Source organism: Zosterops lateralis (assembly GCF_965231275.1).
Source record: "Zosterops lateralis genome assembly, chromosome: 2".
NCBI lineage: Eukaryota > Metazoa > Chordata > Aves > Passeriformes > Zosteropidae > Zosterops > Zosterops lateralis.
Genome location: NC_139763.1, coordinates 87,400,201 through 87,422,071, shown reverse-complemented (window position 1 = coordinate 87,422,071; position 21,871 = coordinate 87,400,201). Strand labels below are relative to the sequence as shown.

The 21,871-nt window shown below is 44.9% G+C and overlaps 1 protein-coding gene and 1 long non-coding RNA gene across 2 annotated transcripts in view; one reads left to right on the top strand and one right to left on the bottom strand.

The window, feature by feature from the left end:
• Window positions 1-8,703, bottom strand: part of LOC310905722 (alpha-2-macroglobulin-like) — a gene marked incomplete at its 5' end in the record, with an annotated part of 36,385 nt that extends 27,682 nt beyond the window's left edge. The window contains 6 exon segments of the mRNA XM_083854374.1: window positions 2,242-2,262; window positions 2,956-3,008; window positions 3,566-3,722; window positions 4,422-4,605; window positions 8,458-8,580; window positions 8,582-8,703. Coding sequence (XP_083710500.1) covers window positions 2,242-2,262; window positions 2,956-3,008; window positions 3,566-3,722; window positions 4,422-4,605; window positions 8,458-8,580; window positions 8,582-8,703 — 660 coding nt within the window.
• On the top strand, window positions 8,015-12,217 carry LOC310905724. Its single transcript, XR_014589264.1, has 3 exons — window positions 8,015-8,119; window positions 9,290-9,484; window positions 11,150-12,217. It is a non-coding gene; the product is annotated as an uncharacterized lncRNA (long non-coding RNA).
• Window positions 12,218-21,871: the final 9,654 nt, after the last annotated feature.

Genomic DNA, 21,871 nt, shown 5'->3' with positions numbered 1-21,871 from the left:
CATTATTAACTGACTATCAATAATGAATCCCCTCAGCCGCAAATTTCTTGTAGAAGTCACTGAAACAGCACAGTGGTTCTGCGTAGTTTAATACATCCTTTTCAGGCTCCTCAGCAGGATGTTTAATGTTTATAGCCTTTCATTTTCTGCCTTCTCTTTGCATTGTACCTTGACTGTCACCAGAAGTTTATTTACTCTAGATAGGTGTGTGACTCAAGGTACGTGACTATGTGCATTTACTTCACTGAGATATAATCTCAGGGCTTAGGGAAAATGGAGATGTGGATGACATCTCCCAGCTGGAGGTCATCAGTCAGGGGGTAGAAGAGGGAGTCGTGTTCCCAAGAAGCCACCTGGGAGACTGGCACAGTCAGTAAAATGCATCCCATGGCTCTAACCAAATCCTCTTCATCATCCCATTTCAACTTCGCTGAAAAGCTCACCACTTATTTTGAGGGACACCACTGGGGTTCCTCAGAAGAGGAATTCAAGAAAATGTTTACATAAATGTTTACATTTCAAGCTGGGCTTGTGAACTTGTTGCCATTTCTGTGATGTATCTATAGGGAAGGGCTGAAAGCCAGTTTTTTTTTTTTTCCTCAGAAAGGTGCTCTATTTTTTAAAATTACACAAACAATAGGTTAGGATAATAGTTAAGAAGTAACAGACATACTAACTTCTGCCTTTGTGCTTCACTGAGATAAATTAGTGACATCCAGGGTGTGGATTGATGGACATTTATTTCCTTAGAAGTTCTGACTCCTAGGCTGTCCCCTTTCTTCACTCCTGCCACTCTTTCCTTTGGTCCAGTCCAAATTTCATGCAATCATGTGGTAAACTGCACTGACAGATCTGATCTGGCTGAAGAAAGTACTGTAGAGTAAACTGGTGAATTTTCTGCCATGGGAGTTTCCCATGCTACAAGACTGCCTTGCAGACAGCTGTGAAATCCAAACAAGGGGCAGTACTGGACTGAGAAGGAGCACTGAGGAAGGCAGAGGGGATGGTGAGGATGAAGGAGAAGGCCTACATAAGCTGGCTTAAACAGCAAGGATAAACATCATGCTTTTCAGCTAGAGCTGAAAACAGATGGATCTCCTAGGGATTTAAAATTGAAGGCTTCCATGGTATCGACACATACACACAAATGTTATGAAATTATTCAGCTTGTTAGGCAAAGACATATTTCAGGAGGCAGTGGAGAGGATGTATTTGTTCCTGCTTCTTTCATGAAATTCCTGTACTCAGTAAAGTATCATCTCATTGAAAGGGAAGGGACCCCATGGGACAGCCCTGGCAAAAGGTAGTTCTGAGATACTCCTTGCTAATCCACTCCTCTCACTGTCTACTCTTCTTTCTCCAATATTCACAGATTGTCAGCAGCCCACCAGCTCTGCAGCTCTTTTTTGGAAGTTTGTTAATGGGAAGAAAATGAGAGCACTCTGAAAAAAGGATACAAAAAAGGGGCATAGCCTGGTTTTGGCCTACCTTATGCCTCCTCTGTTGTGGTGACTCTCCAGCTCTAGACAGAGATGGTGCAGAATGGAGACAGCAACCCCACACAGAAGGAACAGTAAAAGGACTGACTACAGAGGACTCATTAATCATGTAAACCAAAATAAAATTTGTGCACACTAATTTCAGGGTCTGTCCATGAGCCCTCGTCATTAGTTTTTTCAAAAGAAGATATCCCAAATAATAACTCTAAATTTTGGGTTCTCATCTGAAAAAGGGAGTGCTTGAATTATTGAAACATCCTTCCTATTAACTTTTGCCTGACACTAAAGTTCAACCATTAATAAAAAAAAAACAGACAAAAAGAACATGCTTGGGAAGACGGGATCTCTACTTACCTAATTTTATTTCTTTTGTTTTGATAGCTTATTTAACACTGGTCTCTAATTTCAACCACACTTGGCATACAGAAACTCTCAGTTCTGACTGGGGAGAGGAATAAGCCATTTCGATGACCTCTAGCCAAGTATAGTTTTGTTCACTTTTGTTCACAAGCATGACTTGTAATGGTTAATTAGTTTTCTCCTACAGCTCATTCTGTGATCAAAGAACCATTGTTGAAACTTATTTTGATGCCCAGCTACTCAGTCTTCCTTTAACCAAAGGGAAAAGATCACACACCCGTGATTTTTCCCTTGCCCTTCAGCCTGATAACACCACTGCGGGGGACTGGTACCTCTGTGCCTGCACATTCCTCTGCAAATAACAATGTAGTTATCCACTCACCAGAACGTAGACAAAGGGAAACTGTGGGGAAAGAGCAAAAGAAAATCAATGTCAGAAATATTAATCACACGGAAGTAATTTCCAGATTTGGACTGAAGGGTAGAAGGACAAACTTCTAAGAAGTCCTTTGGGTCGTTCCCTTTCTATACTTGCTCTTTTTTCTTGGTTCTTGATGGCTAAGGGAGTCTTTTCTATAATATTTTAGGGGCCTTATTTTTTGTCTTACCACAGTAGGAAGATGTGATGAAGCAGAAGTTTTCAAAAAACTTGTCTGCATGAAGAAGTGATTGTCAAATAAAATAAAAGGTAGGCTTGCACCCCTGACCAATTCCATAAAACCAAGTTCTTGTCATGCTGCTCTCTAAGTGTGGGATCTCACCCACTGCCAGAAACAACTGCACACCTGTCACTACCAATGGAAATTTGTCCCACACTTTTTTTCAGAAATGAGATCCCTGCCCACATGCTTAGCCACATACATTGCTTTGCAAATCTGGTTTTAAATATCTATATGCTTCTGAAAAGGGGGAATTTTTTTTGGCCAATAGAGATAGGTGGAGTGTGTCCTAGGATAGAATATAGAACAGGTAAAAGCATGGTGTGAGAGGGTATCATATGCTTTAAAGGCTGTCTTCAGTGGTTCTGGATGACAACAAAAATGGTGCTAATTAAGAATTAAGTCTGCTGGCTAACAACAAGGAATTAAGGCTCTACCTTCTCATTCAGTGGGTAGAAGTCTTTGTCCAGAGAGACGATCCGAAACTGAACTGAAGAGTGTAACAGAAAAAAAGGAAATTCCACTGTTAAATTTCTAGCCATCACCAGGAAATGTCAATGTTTCAATGATTTATAACTCAGATTCATTCCATGGATCAACAGGCTCTGAACAGGATCTCCAAGTAATAGAAACAATTCCTTCAGGCTCTTTCTCTTGCAGATAGTGAGGGGTAGATAAATTTAGAAGAATAATCAGCTCTTGGCCGAATTGAATTATCTCTTGGGAGTGCCTGTCCTGCTTTGTTGGTTCTGGTGCAGCCAAGGGAGACTACACTTTGCAGTCATCCTAGTTTTGTGCCTCCACTTGAGTAAAATGCATCAGAGCCTGTGCCTACATCTAGCTGAGATGCTGTGCCTGAAGAATGACGACTAGGAATGACAAAAGTGCCATGAACTAGACCTCAGCTGACAGAAATAAGATTTACTGAATAGCTTAGATCCCCCCATGAAGAAATCTGAAAACTTTAATGCAAGTATGGCACCTCTGGAGAATGGAGCCCTTAAGATTTTATGCTGTCAGAGTCAACACCAGCCCAATTCTTGGTACCTGTCTGTCCAGGCTTGTAGATGGGTTTGTCTGTCTGGATGAAGACCAAGCTCTCAGAATTCTTGACCAGCACTGACTTGCGGCTCTTGAACTGCAGTGTGTCCCCTGTCACCCTCACAGTGAGAAACGCCACTGATGTGCTGTTGGATTTTGGAAGCTAAGGAGAATGAAGAGGATAACTGCTTTACTGATTCACCCCATTGCACCAAGCATTGAAGGAAGGAATGCTGTCTGGGGCAGAAAGTTCCCTAAAGGGACAAAAAGGACTCAGTGCAGGGAGGAAGAAAAAAACATTATTGCCTTCCTTCATTTATATACTTTTCTTAGAGAAATATTGTGTCTGATCTTATGTCATCACATGATTTATCAAAAAGAAAATTAACCCAGATTCATTAATTAGAGTGTGGAACCTTTTGCTTACATTACTCACCAACCAGCCTTCTGCAGTAAAAAATTGTGAATAGGCCCCAGAAGCAGCCATATGACTTCATGGACCTCACTGCCTTTAACAATTCCCCAGCTTCTACAGTTTTCACACCATGCTGATATTTTTCATCTCAGGCTTACACAGATCAAACAAACTTGGAGCACATTCTGTCAGTCAAAGTTCCAAAAGGCTTCTCTAAGGCATGCATGCAGAGAAGTATTATGTGGGATACAGAACTTGATAATGGGGGAAAATTAGTCCTCATAAGACTACCATAGTCAGTTATCCAGATTGAGTTAATTCCTTTGTTTGAATTAGCTTAGGGGTCTCTGATTGCAGTGTGTCTTATTTCTCATTTCTGGATTGTTTGGATCTACTATGCCACATCAATAAACACAACAGATCATCCCATGAGGATGAGACACTCACAGAGAAAGGGATGCAGGTGAACACATCTTTCCCTGACACCACATCATCAATCAAGCTCCTGTTCTCCCCTTGGTACTCCAGTGTGGCACTCAGAGTCACAGACTCATTCAGGTAGGTCAGCTGAATCCAGATTTTCTCATGAGAATTCGTGTGTATCAGAAAGGGCACCAGCACCATGTACTGCCTGTGAAGAGAGGGAAGCGAGAAAGATCAGAAATGTGAAACAGTTTTAAGGCAACACTATAAAGTGAAGGGAAATTAACAAATTAGCATGCCAAATCCATTGCCATCCCTGCGAACTGCAGTGCATATAACATGAGCATTCATTTTATTTTGGCTTTATACATATTAAACGGTCTAACTAATTAGCCTAAAAGCAGGAAAATGCTTGCAGTAGAAGGAACAATTTCTATGCTAATAGAGAGTGCTTCACAAAGGATGTTTTGTTTGGCTTCACAGCAGGGAGTAAGGACGGTTTGAAAGGTTTCAGGCTGTTAATTGAATTTTGTATATCCCACAATCTCCTTTTGAGACTCAAAGGCATTAGCTAAAAACAGCTGAGAAAAAAAAAAACCCACCCACTTGTCTGGCTGGTCCAGTCTTTGCCTATCCAGGTTTCCAGATCCTTCACATGCTGAGCAAAGATGTGAGTGCTTGCAGTTTGGGACCTTATTAAGACGAGCACACAAAGGATTTCAGCCTGTAGTGTTTTACTGCAACTCAAGTGCACTTGCATCTTCAAAGAACTTTTGACAAAGGTCCCTCACAAAGGACCCTTAAATTAAGCTGCCATTCAATAAAAGGAATCATTTTACTAATAAATTATCAATTCTGTCCTGGATTATTTGGTTGAAAGATAGGACAGCAGGGGTAGGAAACAGTGAAAACCTCCAGAGTTTCTGTTGAGACCCCTGTTCTTCAGTACATACCTAAATGATCTCAGAAGTACAATTTTCTCATAAAAAGGATAAGAAAATTCTAAAAATTGACTTACATATTTGTGGAAAAGATGTTTTTATATGCTAGAAATGAGTAGCAAAAATAGCAAATGAACTGTTCATAAAGGGAAAATAATAAGCCAGCTCCTGCCACTCCGACTCGAGCATTGTTGGTCAGTCTTGGAAAATTCTCAATCAGTAATAAGTAACAAACAGACTGTCAGGAAGTGTTCAGAAAGGAATGGAGGATAAATACAGATGTGTCCATCCAGAGCTACATTTTTGCCTGGGCTCTGAGCTTTCTGGGGAGTCCTAAAGCTGTTGTGGAGGCAGTGGGATCCCATGGCAGTACCTGCATTTCCTTCACCATGAGGCAGCACTGTGATGAAATGTAATAAGGACCCTGCTGGCAACTCTGCTCAGCCCGTGCTGCTGCAGGAGCTGTGAAAGGAAGGAACTCCAGCCTCCCAGAGAGTTACAACTTGTGAATCTCTGCTTTCTCCAGCGCTTCCTTTCTTCCATAGCCTCCTTACCACAGCTTCAGCCCTTGCTGCTCCCCTAATGCCATTCCCCCTGTCCCCCATCAGTGGCACTGGCAATGTGACAATAACATCCAGTCTACAGAAAGCACAGCATGACCTAGTTTGTGGGGAATTTGGCCTCATTTCTCTTCCTGTTCACTGTTCTGCTGAAATTTTGGCCAACTTGCAGAACTTGCCCTTAGGCTGTCTTTCCTGCCTTGAAACAAGAATATAAACCATGCTGTTTGTAGACCTCTCTTTAGGCGTTTTGGGATGTGTTGTTGAGAAGAGACAGGTGAATTAAATTACCACGAGCATTTTAACTAATTTTGGTCACAAAATCCATGTGTAGACATTGCAGGACAAAAAGCATCTAGGCTGACAAAAGAGATCTCAACATGCAATGAGCTGTTCTGACAAGAGAGGCAGTGACTCTGATAGAGACATGCATCAAGGAGGAATAGGAGATGGAGGCTGAGGCAAAAATGATGAGTTTGTCTACACAGAGAAGGTAATAGTGTAGCTTAAGGCAGAATAATGTCTGTCTGTGTATTGGCTCTCAGCTACTTACTAGAACAAGCACTCAGCCAAAGAAGGCAGTGAACTTCATCAGCCCAACTCCATACCTGCCAATTCAAGGGTCATTATGACACTTTGTGTTTGGGTTACAAAGGATGTCTGGAAGTCTCAAGCCCACCTTGCCTCCTGGAACAGGGCTTTTGCAAAGGACACCATAGAGGTTTCTACCATCTATCTGGGTCACCTGCTCTGGTGCTGCACTAACTTGATAAATATGTTCTTTTCCAATAAGTAATCTGAGCCTTAATTGTGTCTCCTGTCCAGCTGGCCACCGCTGAAACAGAAATAACAGCAGCTATTTCTGCTCAAAGAAATGATACCCCTACTTGCATAGGGCACAGTAACCAAGATTTGGTTGGAAGTTTAGTTTTTGTCTTCAGTTCAAGGGTTGCTTCCTTTCCGTCTTGTATACAGCATCTGATCCTGCACCCACTACAAAAACACTACCCCTATGCTACCTAGCAGTTCACTGCTCAGAGCTGCCTCCCTGCTGGGTTCTTCTCTTCTTCTGTGGAACCAAACAACTCCCCCCTCTCCCCCATTCCCTCAGCCTTTCTTTGTTTTTCCCTCCCAGAACAGGGCTCAGGTAAGAGACAAAAAGTACCCTACAAGAAAGATGGAGAGAGGCTATTGACTAAGGGACAGGACAAGTGGGAATGGATTCAAACTGAAAGAGTAGGTTTAGATTAGATATTAGGGAGAAAATTTCTTCACTGTGAGGGTGGTGAGGCACTGGCATAGGTTGCCCAGACAAGCTGTGGCTACCCCGTTCTGAAGTGTTTAAAGCCAGGTTGAATGGAGCTCTGAGCAACCTGATCTTGAGAAAGGTGTCCCTGTCCATGGCAGGGGGTTTGGAACTGAGTGATCTTTAAGGTCCCTTCCAGCCCAGCCCATTCTATGGCTCTATGACTCTGTGTTGCCCATAGCTCTGAACAGTATGGTTTCATTCACTTTCCCCGATGTTGGGCAAGAATCAATTAAGATTATTTAATCTTAATTACTTAGTTACATGAGATTACTGTGGGGGGACCAGAGAGCTCTGCCTGACCCCAAAGCAGACTTGGTTGAAGTACCCAAACAGGGCAGATGAATGAGAGGCTGATGGCACAGTGTGAGTCACAGGCTGACCCAACTACAACTTTACCTCTGACACGCAGCAAGTGGCAGCAGTAATGCTGCACCCTCTGCCAGCACTGTGGCAGTGCCCGTGGGCATACAATCTCTGCAGCAAGCATTGCAAGAGATTGGTGTTGGTGTTGGTGAGAACTGCCCCTCCGTCAGCACAGCAAGAGGAACGGCAGCCGAGGTCTGCAGAGGGACCCTGCTCCCACCCAGACAAGAGGCTTTAGAGCAACGCTGTCCTGTGGGCAAGGCTGGGGTGGGCACGGCAGCCCCCAGCCCTGTCCCCGCTCATCGGGGGAGCCCAAGGCACAGCCGGGCTGCTCAGCCCCGCCGCCCAGGGATGTCCAGGGAGGGCGCTGGCACAGCCCCCGTGCCGGAGGAAGAGAATCTAGGTCACAGATCCTCTCCGAGAACAAGTACATCTGATGCTGCCAAGGGTAACAAGCTGGCAGGGGAAAGGGGAACAAACTGGCTCGAAAGCAACAGGGGAATGGAGAGAAGTAACTCAGTGGTTGAAACTAGGAAAACTCCGGAGAAGGTGAGCACCTGGATTCTTGCATCATGCCCACAAACCCCCATGCCCTGAGAGGTTTCTAGGTAGGAATATACTTAGGTAAAGATGTTGTGAGGATCCAGGTCTGCACTGTGGGGCAGCTGCAGGGCAGGACTGCAGGCACTGTGGCAGAGACTTGGGGCAGGGTGGAAGGAGCCCCTGGCAGAGACAGCAGGGCTGGGCAGCCGGGGAGTGACAGGGTGGGAGTGGGGAGCACTGTCAGAGCTGTGCAGGAAACTCAGGGCTCCCTTATTAGTGGAAGGAAAACTAAAGCAAAAAGGGAGCACTCAGACCTCCCGCCCCCCTCCGCACGTGTAGCTTACGGTTCTGTGTTGAGAGGAGTATTTCCAGGGAGGAAGAGGAGAAGGAGGAGGAAGATGTTTGGCTTGCTGGGCAGCTTGTCCTTCCCCATGGTGCAGGGCAGGTCGTGGTGAGCCAAGCAAGCAGTGCTGCTGTTTTCCTGCACCTTGTAATTCTCCTGCACTCTGTGCTCTGTCAGCCTCTTTATAGCTGCTCTCTGCAAACAGCCCAGGGGCTGGAGGAGATAAGGGCTGGGGGCCAGGGCCCATCCGGAAACAGGGAGAGGCGGTAAGGAGGAGCTGGAACAGAGGGACACTATTTGGCCAGGGACTCTGCAAGTGGGGGAAGGGTATTTATTTGGATAATGCTTATATTAGAAATCTTTGAATAATTCATACCCTGATTTTTTTAACCCATCAGATATTTGCGGTGTTGGGGATATGAACTCTGTTCAGCACATGGTCATATTCCCTGTGGGCAGCACCCAATCACAGCAATCTGATGTAAATTTCTACGATATTTCCTTCGCGGTTCCTCTTCGTCAGCATTTTAAAATATGTTGTTTTGAGTTTGGAATGACTGACACAGAAGATCAAATTAATAAGTTAATACATCATGAATATTGATAAATTCCAGTCACAGCATGCCTCGTTCTGCAAAGTTTCTTCTGTGCCGTACAGTCCTCACTGCTTTGCCTGGCAAAGATGACACAAAAATGTGATGTGTCCTACACCTCCAAGTTTATGACCACTATAGAAAACACATTTTTCCTTGAAAATAAAGTAAGCTATTGAGCTGTGTAATTTTAATCACCTTAACCCAATTCTGGTGTAGTTTCCTCTGATGTCTTTTCAGTTTCTATTTTTTAGCTGTGTGGGTGAATGCCAGTTGTCCAAATACAGAGTGGCTCGCTGCTGACAGCAATTGCAGGAAGAAAAGGTATCTGTGGTTGGGTGTAAATACACCCTGTACCATCACAACAGTAGTGTATGTGGGAATCCTTGTCTGCTCCAGAAGTCTTAGGCAATTTTGGAACCTCTGCCACCAAAGGTAAATAATCCCAAAAAAGACACATGTTTCTCTAATATATTCCTGTTCAGTTTGCTCAAGGACTGTAGCACAACACTTCACCCTCAAAGGCCAAAGCAAAGCAAAACTGAACTTTAACCTTTGGCTTTGAAGAACAGGCATGTGTAAAAAGAAAAAGCTGTGGAAACATTTCTTGAAGACGCTGATATCATGCCTGAGGTGGTCCCTGCACTTTCACCTAAGTACTCCTGTTGGAAGCCAGCAGCTGTAGCAAAGGAATGTCTCTCAGTGCCTACATCAGCTTTGTGTGATGACAGATGACAAAAAACCCACTGTAAAACCCAAGACCTATATTAACAGCTCCAGTTAACAAATTGTATTAGCTGTTCAGCTAAAGGCAGAAAAAATACTGCAGAAGAAAAAAAAAAAGTATTGTTATTTTAAAGGAAATCTAAATGATGATATTACTTTCCCCAGCCTGTGAATCTAAAGCAAACAAACCCAAAGCAATTTATTTTGTATGACAAAAAGGTATGGCAGGAAAAAGTAGTTGAATAAATCAATAGGAATAACAGCAACACCCAACGACATGAAAAGGGCTTTGTCGTTGTGGAGGAGACAAAATACTTCACAGACCACAGTGAAGGGAAGGTCATCTATTATAAAATTTCAGACAATACGAACATTTTACAACTTGCAATAAGCAGGAACAGGAAGATACACAATGAAATGAAATACCATATGACTGCTTCATCAGCTAAACTTCAAATGAAACTGAAAATGTCAGAATGAATAAGGATTATCCACTTTAGTTGCTTGTTGAATAATTTAAGCTGAGACAAGGGCCTGACAGCAGATGAACTGCCTTTCCCAGACGTGGACAGCTGGGCTGTCAAATATAACTCATATTTCTGGGGTGTCATATGAACAAATGAGTAAATTCAGGCGTGGCAAAACCATCAATGAATTATTTTCATTTTAAAGCACTTTGTAGATTAAATTGCAAACCACATTGGTGGCTGAATTTTATAAATGGTCCTGCAACCATATTTTGCCTGATGTGAGGTGGCCATCTATAGGGTAAACCCTATACAAAGGGGGGGTTTTCTGTCTTTCTCAGCTGTATTATAACAAACATCCACTCTATGTATAAAATTGGTCTTGCCTTAGAAAAAAATTATAGTTTGTTATAAAAAAAGGCTATAAACAAGGCTGTTTACCCTCAGGCATGAGAAATCTATAATGTGTCTATTTGATACTTACAGTACCTAGCATACAGGGAGTAGAATAAATTGTTGAAATCCCATTATAAAATCCATCTTAGGTAACTAGTGAACAATATGTAATAATTTTAAAACCTATAAACAGGAAACTGCTTGCATGTTACTAGATATTTTTGGATATTACAGAGAATTGAAGATAATCCCTGATGCAGTAAAAAATGACGATCTATTTTAATTTATGGTTTTGTACTACTCAGAATTTTGCCAAGGAGAGGGGGTAGAAGAGGCCAAAACATTAACCAATGTGTCTCAGAACAGCACTCAGGACAATCAACTATGTTCTTTTTGAGACATATGGCTCTTCAGATAAAAATTTACCATGTAAAAAGATATATTAAATGCATATAGACTTTCTGTTTAGCTTTGGCTGTTAAGTTATTGTCTGGGCTACTTCTCTCCTCAGGTGCAGGCATCTCATGAAGGTTCTTCTGCTGGCCCTGAGGTTATGTTCAGGCTGAACAGTATTGGAGCCAAGCTTTCCTCAGAGGTGCACAGTGGCAGGAGCAAAGGCAATGGACCAAGCTTCATACAGAGAAATGTTGAGCACATGGAAGGAAAAAAAATGTTTCTCCCAAGGGCTATGTAACAACAGACAGGCACCCAGAGGTGCCATGAGACATCCATCCCCAGAGACCATCCACACTTCATAGCACAAGGCCATGAGCAGAAGTGCCAGTGTGGAAAAAACCCATACTCATAGTGTGTAGGCATTTCAGAGATTTCTCCCATTTAGATTTAAAGTTCACTTAGCTGCAAAACAGTAAAACTCCAAATCTCTTCCCTCTGGAAGGCTGCTGGAAGAAGGCAGCAGAAGGCTGTGCCAATGCTACTTCCCTGTGGCATGGCCCGTGCTGTACCCACCTGCTGTAACACCCACCTGCTGCAGAGGTGTGCAGGGGCTCTCAGTCCTCAGCCCTGCCTCCCAGAGCCTTCTCTCTGAGCTGAGGTGGCCAAGGGAAGGGCTTTGTGCTTAGCTCCTTTCCTGACTTGCTGGGTAACAGCACAAGGCCATCAGGGTCTCTCTGTGCTATGGCTAAGGCAGATGTTTGGTGCCAAACACATGAGCCTTTTCCCAGTGCAGAGAGGAGATGGGGCTCACCTGGTGTGTTTGTCCAGGTTTTTGAGATGCAGGATGCTACAGGAAAACCAAACAAGAAAGTCCTAGTGGAGTACAAGGCAAGGAAATCTGATATTGTCACATTTAACCCTTCCCCCTGCACCTCTGTTCTGTTTCAGGTTGTTAGGCAGGGCAGAGCTGACATTTCAGGTCAGGGGAAGGTGTATGAGCCATGACAGTGTAACACAGCTGGAGAACACAGCATTTATCATTTATTCTTTTGAACACAGTCCTGCTACAGAGCCTGTCCTGGGAACAGGACAAGACCTGTCCTAAGCAGCCATGGGCTCTGAAGAGAGAGCTACCTGTGCATCCCACAGGACTTCCCAGATGTGCTTTACCTTGTCACAGACCTTGAGGACACACCTTGCCTTGACAGCAAGGACAGCAAGGGAACCAGTGGGACCTAGAGCTTATCACTGCTAGAGAAGTAGAAAACATCTGGCACAGTTATGCAATTGCTTCCAGTAATAACCCAGCCTTAACCTCCCTATGGGTAGTGAGTCAAAGGGTAGGAGGCTGAAAAAATGTGTGAGGTTAGCACTTTAGCAGCATGCACAGAGTCCTGTCAATAGCCAGTGGTGATTTTTATTCCCATTACCTCTGACAGCCTTGTTTGTATGTACCCTCTCTTCTCTCTCAAACAGGACTTTTTAAATCTCTCAGCTGCCAGGTTATTTATGCACAGTGTGACAACATGGGGTCCAGAAGCCCTGCTGAAATCATTTTCTTAAGGGGGATCCTGGTTTGCCCAGCAGGAACAGTGCTGTGCCAAAAAGGAGATCAGTGTGCTGAGCTGCAGGAGAATCAGAAAGGGAAAGAGTCAGACATTCCCTTGAAGGAGGCTATTAGTTCCTGTATGCAATGGGATGCTGTGCTTGTAGGGTTTTCTTGACCCTCAAAAGGTGACCCTTTACAAGGTCAAGCAGAAAGGAGCTATCTCTTGCTGTGAGCTACAGGATTAGCTGACACTATATTGTTTTTCCAATTGAAAAATCCTTGAGGAAGCTTTTAATTGTTGCTCTGAATGAAAAATTCAAATGTATGAGTGACGTTCCTCAGGAAGTCCTTCTCTGACACTCAGTGTTTCACAGCCAGTGGTGCCAGAGATGTGACCACTCTTCTGTGTCACCTGGCTGATGAATCAGATGGTGGAAGTTGCTTCAGTGCAGACAAAGCCCTACCTCCCTAATTGTCCACCAGGTACAAATTATGGTAACAAAGAAATAATCAGGAAACAAGGCTGAGTTGTTTCCTCAGATCAATTTGACATTGTCATTTGTTGACTGAAGAGTCTTCTGGCACATTTCTGATCTTCTGTGATCATTGAATTGGTTGGCCATTACTCACACTTCATATTTGACACAGGTGCTGAGAGGAAGATCTGAACATCTAAATCATACAGGTGGGATCTTATTGTGCCATTGTTAATAGCTTGGCACTATTACCTGTGGCACTGCAGGGATCACAGAGGATTTGAGTCAAAAGATGGAGCAACCAAACTCTGTGGACCGAGGACTTCTTTGTCTGACCCTAGATAAGCATTTGAGAGGTAGAATTACTGTAATTTTTTAGACATACAGACTAAGCAAACTGTGTTGTCCAAATGTGATAAGATTGGGCTCACTGGTCCAAGAGGTACCCTACTTGTTGCCAACTCAAAGGCACACGCATTGGCTTATTGTGCTTGGAATTGCACCTCCCAGTCTAAAAAAGCTGAAATTGTCGTGCAGGACATTGGACTGAGTCAGCAACACTACAATAGATGGGAAACTCCCAGCTTCACTGTGGGTGTCTGCCCACACCCTGGTACCTGCTCTGAAGCTTTTGGATCTTCTATTGGTCTGTGCATGGCTCTGCTGGAAGTACATTAAAAGCTGTTCCAAAATGCAATTCTTATTAATAAAAAAAGAGTTACTGAAGTATAATCACATCACAGTGTCTTTAACTAAAGTGCTCTGTCAAGCTTACTTCCCTTTTGTGTTAAATAATTCTTTGTAGAGTTTATTTGTACTGTGGGAATTGATTTGCTGTTCATGTGGAGTCCACACTCCAGGATCTGCAAAAGGTTGATGTTATGCCTTAGCTAAGAAGAGGACTTATAATGACCATACTTGCTTTGAAAAGTGAACAGAAACTTTTTTACAGTAGAAGATGAGTCTCATCCACGATGCAGGCAGCAGGATGCAAAATCTAGAGAAAATAAAAAGCGTCTTTTCAGAAAAATGAGCTCTAGTGTAGAAGCATTCTCTTGCTTAGGCCTCTCAAATTCTAATAAAATGCTAATTTAGTACAATGGGGCAAAGTTTTGAAGGAAGGAGGGCCAAAAACCAAGGGAACAAATCTTCTAACAAATCTATCTGGACTCAAAGGAATGTTTGAAAAAAATGCACATGTAAAAGATTAATCCTTAAAAATGAGGATTTTGAAAGAGTGAGTGTGCTTTTCTGGTGAGCCACTCTCGGCCACGATACCTTTGCTTTTCTGTCTCCTAAATAGTCTATACTTATTTTTTAAATTAAACTTATAAATTTTTCTAAGAGAGTGAAACTCGTTTTTCACAGAAATAAGAGACACAATGGAAAGTTTCAGTTCCCCTGAAGGTGCTGGGTAGGGGTTAAAGACAGACTAGCAAAAAATATCAAAGGATTTAAAAGTGTGGATACAGCAGGGCAAAGGTGGCTAGAAGCTGTACAGAAAGAGATAAAGGGAATTTCAGTGAGGGATTTTTCACAACTTCTGTAACACAGAAGGAGCAGCACCTGCCAAAAGTGAAAGTTCAAGGCAAGATCATCTGGGCTACTGGGCCACTCAGTGAAAATGACCCCCAGAAATTACATTTTTATTACTCTCCAGAACAATAAAAAAAATATTGAAAGAGGAAGAGCCATGCAAATTATTTCCAGAGTAAGTGATGTATCTGAATTAGCTAAGAATCCCTTTTTAATGAATATGTATAATTAGGATGGATAAATACCCCATGGCAAAATTCCCCTGGGCCTGCAGGACCAGGAGAGATCTGCTGTGAGTCTGAGCTGATCAAGAATTCTGGCTTTGTGATCCCTCCAGTTCTGTCCAGGAGTTCACTCTGGCCCATTTCGGTATCAGGGGCTGGGGGGACACTGGGGACGCTTCGGGGGAATTCATGGGACTGGGATTGGGGTCCTGGTGTGCTCTGGAGGAAAGTGAGGGGGGACACGAGATGGTGGGAGTGGGATTGTGGTCATGGCAGGGCTGGGAGACACTGACGGGGCAAGGGGTGGTGCCTGGATTTGGGTTGAGGTCCTGGGGTGACACTGAAGAAATTGGGGACTGGGAGTGAGATTGCAGTCTGGGGAGGGACCCAGGGTGAACTGGGGGGGTCAGGGAGCGACTCCAGGGTTTGGATCTGGGTCCTGGGGGTGCTGTTGGGACTTGTAATCATAGGAGTAGGATTGAGTCTCTGGGGAGGGGGGCAGGAGGACACAGGACTGTGGGATTGGGGTCCTTGGGGAGATGCTGAGGAGGCATAAGTAAGCCCAGGATTGAGGATCAGGGAGCCCAGACATGTCCAGGAGTCTCCTGGCCAGGAGTGCCTCCCTTCCCCATGGGCTGACCCCACTCCCCTCCCTGGTCCCTCACTGAGGATCCCAGTCCCTGTCACCCCTGTGTCTCCTCAGTATCCCTTCAGTGTCCCCCAGTGTCCCCTCAGTGTCCCCCATTGTAGGTGCAGATGGGATGGTGATGTGAGAGATCTCTAGAGTCTGTGTCAGCTCTTGAAACATGCTTTTATTGCATAGATCGTGGGTGCAAGAGCTTGGCTTAAGCTGCCAGCCACAGCTAAAAGCCTGCCCAAAAGAGAGAGCTGGAGAGCAAGAGCAAGAGCAAGTGCGAGAGCTATGTTCCTGTTACAATAAGTTATATCTCTTCCTGTGGTGAATATTCTTATTTAATCTAACCAACCAGTAAGAGACACATCCTAGAGAATCTACATACACGCTATAAGAACTACTACATTACCATACTGTGTTACATTTTAAACTCTAAAAGCTACTCTTTAGACTCTTCTCTCTTGCTGTATTGACCTTTGGATCCCTCAGCCAGCAGAAGGGTATTGTTCAATCAAAAGGGATTCTCCTTCAGCTGGCTAGACTATTGTTTTCTGGTTGTATAGTAACCAAGGCTCGGTATCCTACATCTCAAAGCTAGCTTTCATTTCTACTTTGCTTATAGGTTTCATATTTTCAGAACCTTTTGCCAAGCAATCATATTTATATGGTTTCCTTGTTTCATCTTCCTCAACACCCCAGTGTCTCCTCAGTGTGTCCCCTCTGTGTCCCCAGCATCCCACGCTGCTCCTGGTGGCCTCTCTCCTCCATGGCCCCCCTGGCTCACACCCTGATGTTGGGAAAGATGGGACAGGAAGGGCTTGTGGGTATGATTGCCTAGTAAGAAATACTGGAGATGTAAAACCTGTGAGGGAAATAGAAATGAAGGCCAGCTTTGAGATGTGACCATGGCAGGCAGGAAGACGGTGATTAGCTGGAGAGAGGTTGAGGGATAGAAAACAAAAGGACCCAAGAATGTAGCTCCTCTCCACCCTCCCAAAGCATCAGGGAAAAAGTAGTTAGAGTTTAGAATGTAGGATGATATGGTAATATAGCAGTTCTCAAAGGTTGCATGCAAAGTCTGTAGGTTTTGTATCTCGAGCCGCTTGGTGACTGTAAATTAGAATATTCAACACAAAAATAAATATAATGTATTGTGACAAGGTCCTCACTCTCTCTTGCTCTTACCTCTCTTACCACTCTTACTCTTACCCCTTTTAGCTCTCTTAGCTCTTTTATCTTCCTTACCTCATACCCTCTCTTCTCTTCTTCTCTCTTTGGGGCTTCCCTTCAGCTCAGGCTGGTGGCGGAAGGCAAAGCCCTTTTTACCCACGACCCTTGCAATAAAACCACATGTTTCTAGAATACATCAGCTCTGCAGACTTCCTTCTCCCTGCCGTCCACGGATGTTCCTACACCTGGCACTGCTGGCAATGACTGTGGCCACTGCGGCCATCGAGGTGGTGCCCCTGGACACAGCCCTGAACTCCTTTGATGACCAGTACCAGGGCTGCAGCCCTGCCATGACCACAGTGTTGCCAGCCCTCAACTGCTCCGAGTTCCAGAAGAATCCTGACTTTGCCTTGTTCTGGACTAAGGCTGTGCCTGAGTGGCTGTTGTGGTTTGAAAGCAAAATGAATGAGAGGCTCTAAGTCAGAGATATAATTTAATAAGAAGAAAGGTAAAAAGGTAAAAGTAAAATAAAATAAATGCAATAACACAAAGGATCACTGACAGAGTCAGAATACAACCTGAGCAGGATGGTGGAAGCAGTCCAGGTGAGGTGCTCTTCCTGAAGCAGTGATCCTGTAGAAAAGGTCTGGTAGCTCTGCTCCTCTGGGAATCCAGTGGATAAGTGCTACTTGCACTGTCCCACATACCAGCTTATATCCAGGTGAGAATGCTTGGCTCCTCCCCCTGGGCAGAGCATCTCACAATAGCATGAGAAGTGTGAAGTGGGTCTTTGATGGCCCATTAACAGAGATAACCCTTGGAGGGAGTTACCTATGACTCACGGGCCAGGCGTTCCACCAAGAACCTCCAGAGAAATGAGGCCACCAAGGCTACCAAGGCCACCACTGCCACTCTGGCCACCATGGTCACTATAACCACCAAGGCCACTGTGTCCACCATCATCACCAAGACTCCTTGAGCCACAAGGCTACCGCAGCCACTGTGACCACTGTGGCCAACAAGGCAAATTTGCACAGCAATTCTATTAAATAATCCTATCAGAACAATTCTATTGAATAATCCTACCAGAACAATTCTATTAAATAATCCTATCAGAACAATTCTTTTGAATAATCCTACCAGAACAATTCCATTAAAGAATTCTACCAGAACAATTTTATTAAATGATTCTATCAAAACAATTCCACTAGAGAATTCTCTCCAAGCCAGCAATGAGAGACAATCCTTAAGCAGGGCTCAAGGTCACTCCCAACACCAACATTCTTAGGAACGTCTCTTTCTCTCAGCCTCACGCAGGATCCTTGGGGAGCTTCCCCTTCCCAAGGTAGGAACCTCACACACATTTCATTCCAAGCAGGAATATTGGGAAGGAATCATTTGTGGTTGATGATTTGCGCTGATTTTAGCCCAATTCAGCACCAGTGCCATCCCTGGCTGGGAGGGTACATGCTGGAGCAGCTCTGGAGAAGGACCTGGGGGTGCTGGTGGGTGACCAGTGGGGCTGGCCGTTTGGCCTGGGGCCAGGAGGGATCCAGGGGCCATTGGGAGGAGTGAGGCCAGGAGGTCAGCGAGTGATGGTGCCCCTCTGCCCTGCCCAGTGCGACACATCAGGAATGCTGTGTCCATCTCTGCCCACTGCCATGTCCCGCTTTGCTGAGTGCTCTGTTCAGCTCTGTCCAGTGCCCTGTCCAGTTCTGGGCTTCTCTGTACCCAATCCTGTGCCCAGGGATGATGCTGCCTCAGTTGAGAGCTCGGCCAAGTGCCCACTCTGGGTCCTTCCAGCCTGACCCACTCTGGGATTTGGGGATTCTGGGAGTTGTGGTTTGGGAATTGTCCACCGGAGGGCAGCAGCGAGCAGCGTTAAACAGTGGCACTGCACATGCACCGCCCCTAGCTGCAGTTCCGGGAGTCACCATCAGGCGGCAGCAAGAGCTGCTGGTCCCCGCCCCATCCCGGCCCCGGGGCTCTGCAATGGTTTGGGATGGAGTCACCTTAAAGCCCGTCCTGTGCCAGCCCTGCCATGGGCAGGGACATCTTCCCCTGGGACAGGCTGCTCCTGGCCCCCCCAGCCTGGCCTTGGACACGGGCAGGGGCCAGGCAGCCACAGCTTCTCTGGGCAACCTGTGCCAGGGTCTCATCACCCTCACAGGGAAGGATTGTATAGGAAGGATGGGTGGGGATGTTTTTGAAAAACAACTCAGTGGTTTGGAGTCTTCAGGAGAAATGGTTCTCAATGCCTTCCAAAATGGGTTTTGATATCTCTACAGACATCAAGTTTATCACAGAACCCTCATGGTTGGACCAGAAAGTTTGATCTCTTGAACTTGAAGTTAATGGGAGAAATGGGTCCCCACAAAGTCTCTTGCATAACCCAGAGAGCTTGAACTTCCAAACTTTGAGGGAGAGTGACAGGTTCAAGGGGGAAATGGGATAGGTGGTTTGGGAAGGCTGCACCTTCCCAGCAGCCCCATTCAGCTGATGGGGAATGGAAGAGGGCAACATGCAGCTGAGAGTTTGGGATAAAAGGAGGCTGCATCCTCTAAAACCTCAAGAGAGAACCCCCATGGGGGTCTGGCTGTGGAAAATCTGTGCCTTTATTCAAATAAAGTTTCAAGGCTGTTTTGTGGGCACTTGGCTTTTCATAGTGTGGCTTTTCCCCACAAGATGAAGGTGCTGGGTAGGGCTTGAAGACTTATCAGCAAAAATGATAAAAGGATGTAAAAGTATTTACACAGGAAGATAAATGCAGCTGGAACCAGTGGAGAAAGAGATAAAGGAAACTCCAGTGTGGTTTTTGACAAGTTCTGTAACACAGAATGAGCAGCCCCTGCCCAAAGGCGAAAGTTTGAGGTGAGGTCATCTGAGCTATTGGGGCATCCAGTGAAAATGACCTCCAGAAACTCTATTTTAATGTCTCTAGAGGGCAATAAAAGTTATTTCCTGAATCAGGCACTCTTGCAAATTATTTACGGGAAAATGTTGATTTTATATTAGCTAAGAAGCCCACTTTAAAGATATGTATAATTAGGATGGATAGATCCCCCATGACCCTCCCTGATCACCAATCCACCCCATTCACCCCCGACCACCGGTCACCCCTAACCTTCCCCCTGCCCTTGGCCCCCGTCTCGCCTGTCACTCCTAACCCCATATTACAGCCCCCTGCGACCCCCTCGCTCCCCCTATGGCCACCCTCACCCCCCTAGTAATTCTACCTTCTGAAGCATGGAGTAACTATACAACAACCATATCTATGTTTCTTAGTTACATTGCCTAACGATGGGCTAGTACAGACTTGTACAGGCCTGTATTGTCTTGCACACAAACATACATTCATACACCCTGATCTTTTCCTCCTTCAAGGTCTTGCCTCGACTTGCCAGGGCTTGTAGCTCTCTGGCACATCTACTTCTGTAATGAGTTCAGCAATACTTTGAGTCCTGCTTCCAATCTGTATTCCCACACTGGAACACTCCCCAGAACCCTGGCACCTCAGGATTATCAGATGGCAGAAGAAGAAATTACATTCAACCTAGTGGGTGTCCCTGGCTTGTTCAGTCCACAATTAGTATACTTGCTTCAGTTTCAGGTGTGTGGCACAAAACCTAGAGCTGAAACATGACGCCAAGGTTCCAGACATCTTGGAAGTGTTGGAATGTGTTTTAAGAATATTGGTGTTCCCTGTGGGAGTGGAAACAAGGGAGACATGATCTAGATGTAAAAATCTGGAGGGAGAGTCTGAGCATGGGATATTTATTAGATTTGACTGCCAATAGCAATTATCTGTTTGAGTCAAAGGATGAAATTGTGTAACAAACGTTACGTTTTCAGCATGCAAAGGAAGAGATTGTAGTGAGAAATGAGCATTTCATGTTTTAATAGTTAGGTTAGTTAGGTTTGGCCTAGCAGGAAGATAAGCTTTCAAAGGTATGATAAAAATGCACTTTTTAAAGAGGACCAGGAAACTATGTTTGGCAGAACAGAATAACATCTCTGACCAAACCTGAGGCGATTTTTATGAGTTCCATGTGAGATGCTGAAGCCTTAACTTAATTGGTCTTACATTCCTCAGGAAGATATACACCCTGTATCCACATCCACCTCAGTCTGTTCTCCTTTTCAACCTTGTGACTGTAGCTATTGATTTCCCTTGCTTTAGTCCAGCCTGATGCTCATGTAAATCAAGTCAGTTTCTACAGTCTGGGCCGTGTCAGGAATACAAAATCCACAGTCTTTCTTGCTTTCCTCCCTTTTTCTCCTACTGCCAGTGGTGTTTTAATTTTGGAATTCTGCATGGAGATCAAAAATGTACCCAAAGCTCTTTCATGTCCCACAAATTCCTCATCTGTGGAACTTAAGAAAATGGCTTTTTATAAGATTAGTATCATGCATATCCTGCATGGCCAGTCCTGTGGAGCTCTAAAATTCAAATTCCTTAGCGCATTTTGAAAAAAAAAAAAATTGATTTGGGGAGAGGAATATCCTGTGTTGACCGGATAATTAATTTTCATTGGGGGGAAAAAATAAAAAAATGCAAGCCCACACGCAGTTCCGCTAGCGTGTCAGTGTTTGCAGAAACCAGCACGACTCCAAGCGTGGGGAAGTAGGGGATGACAAGAGGTGCGGGAAATGGGGAGGCTTGCTGATGGTGGCTGGGACCATGCTCCATCGTGGCCTGGTTTGGACAAACTCTGGCCAGACTTATGGACTGGAGGGTCTGGCAGGTTGAGATCCAGGATGTGGACCCGGACACCACCAGGTCTGGAGGCCAAGCTGCCCCTTTCCTCACCCTGTCCCCTGCTAAGCATGATGTAGAGTTACTCCATTGATGTCCACAGCTAAACCCCTGCTCTCATGCCACAGGAGCAAAGGCAGTGCCCCCACAGAGCTGGGAAAGGTGAGGAGGGGCTGTCCAGCAGCCATGAGCAGTGGGTGCAATCTCTGGATGTGGGGAGCACTAACACGATGGTATTGCAGTGGTGGCCAGTGGTTATCAGCTGTAGCTGAGGGATGCAGCAGAGTGCTGCAGGAAGGACAGAAGTGTTCCTCTCCTCATCCTCCCCCAGCCAGCAGTCATGACAGGTGGACTATCATCAAAATGACTGTCCTATGACACTGAAAAAAAGCCAATGCCCAATGTAAAAATGTTTATTGGTTCAAAGATTATGTTACAGAGCTGGAGAGATGTGCTGTGAAAAGAAACAGAGAATCAGATACTAGCTCAATC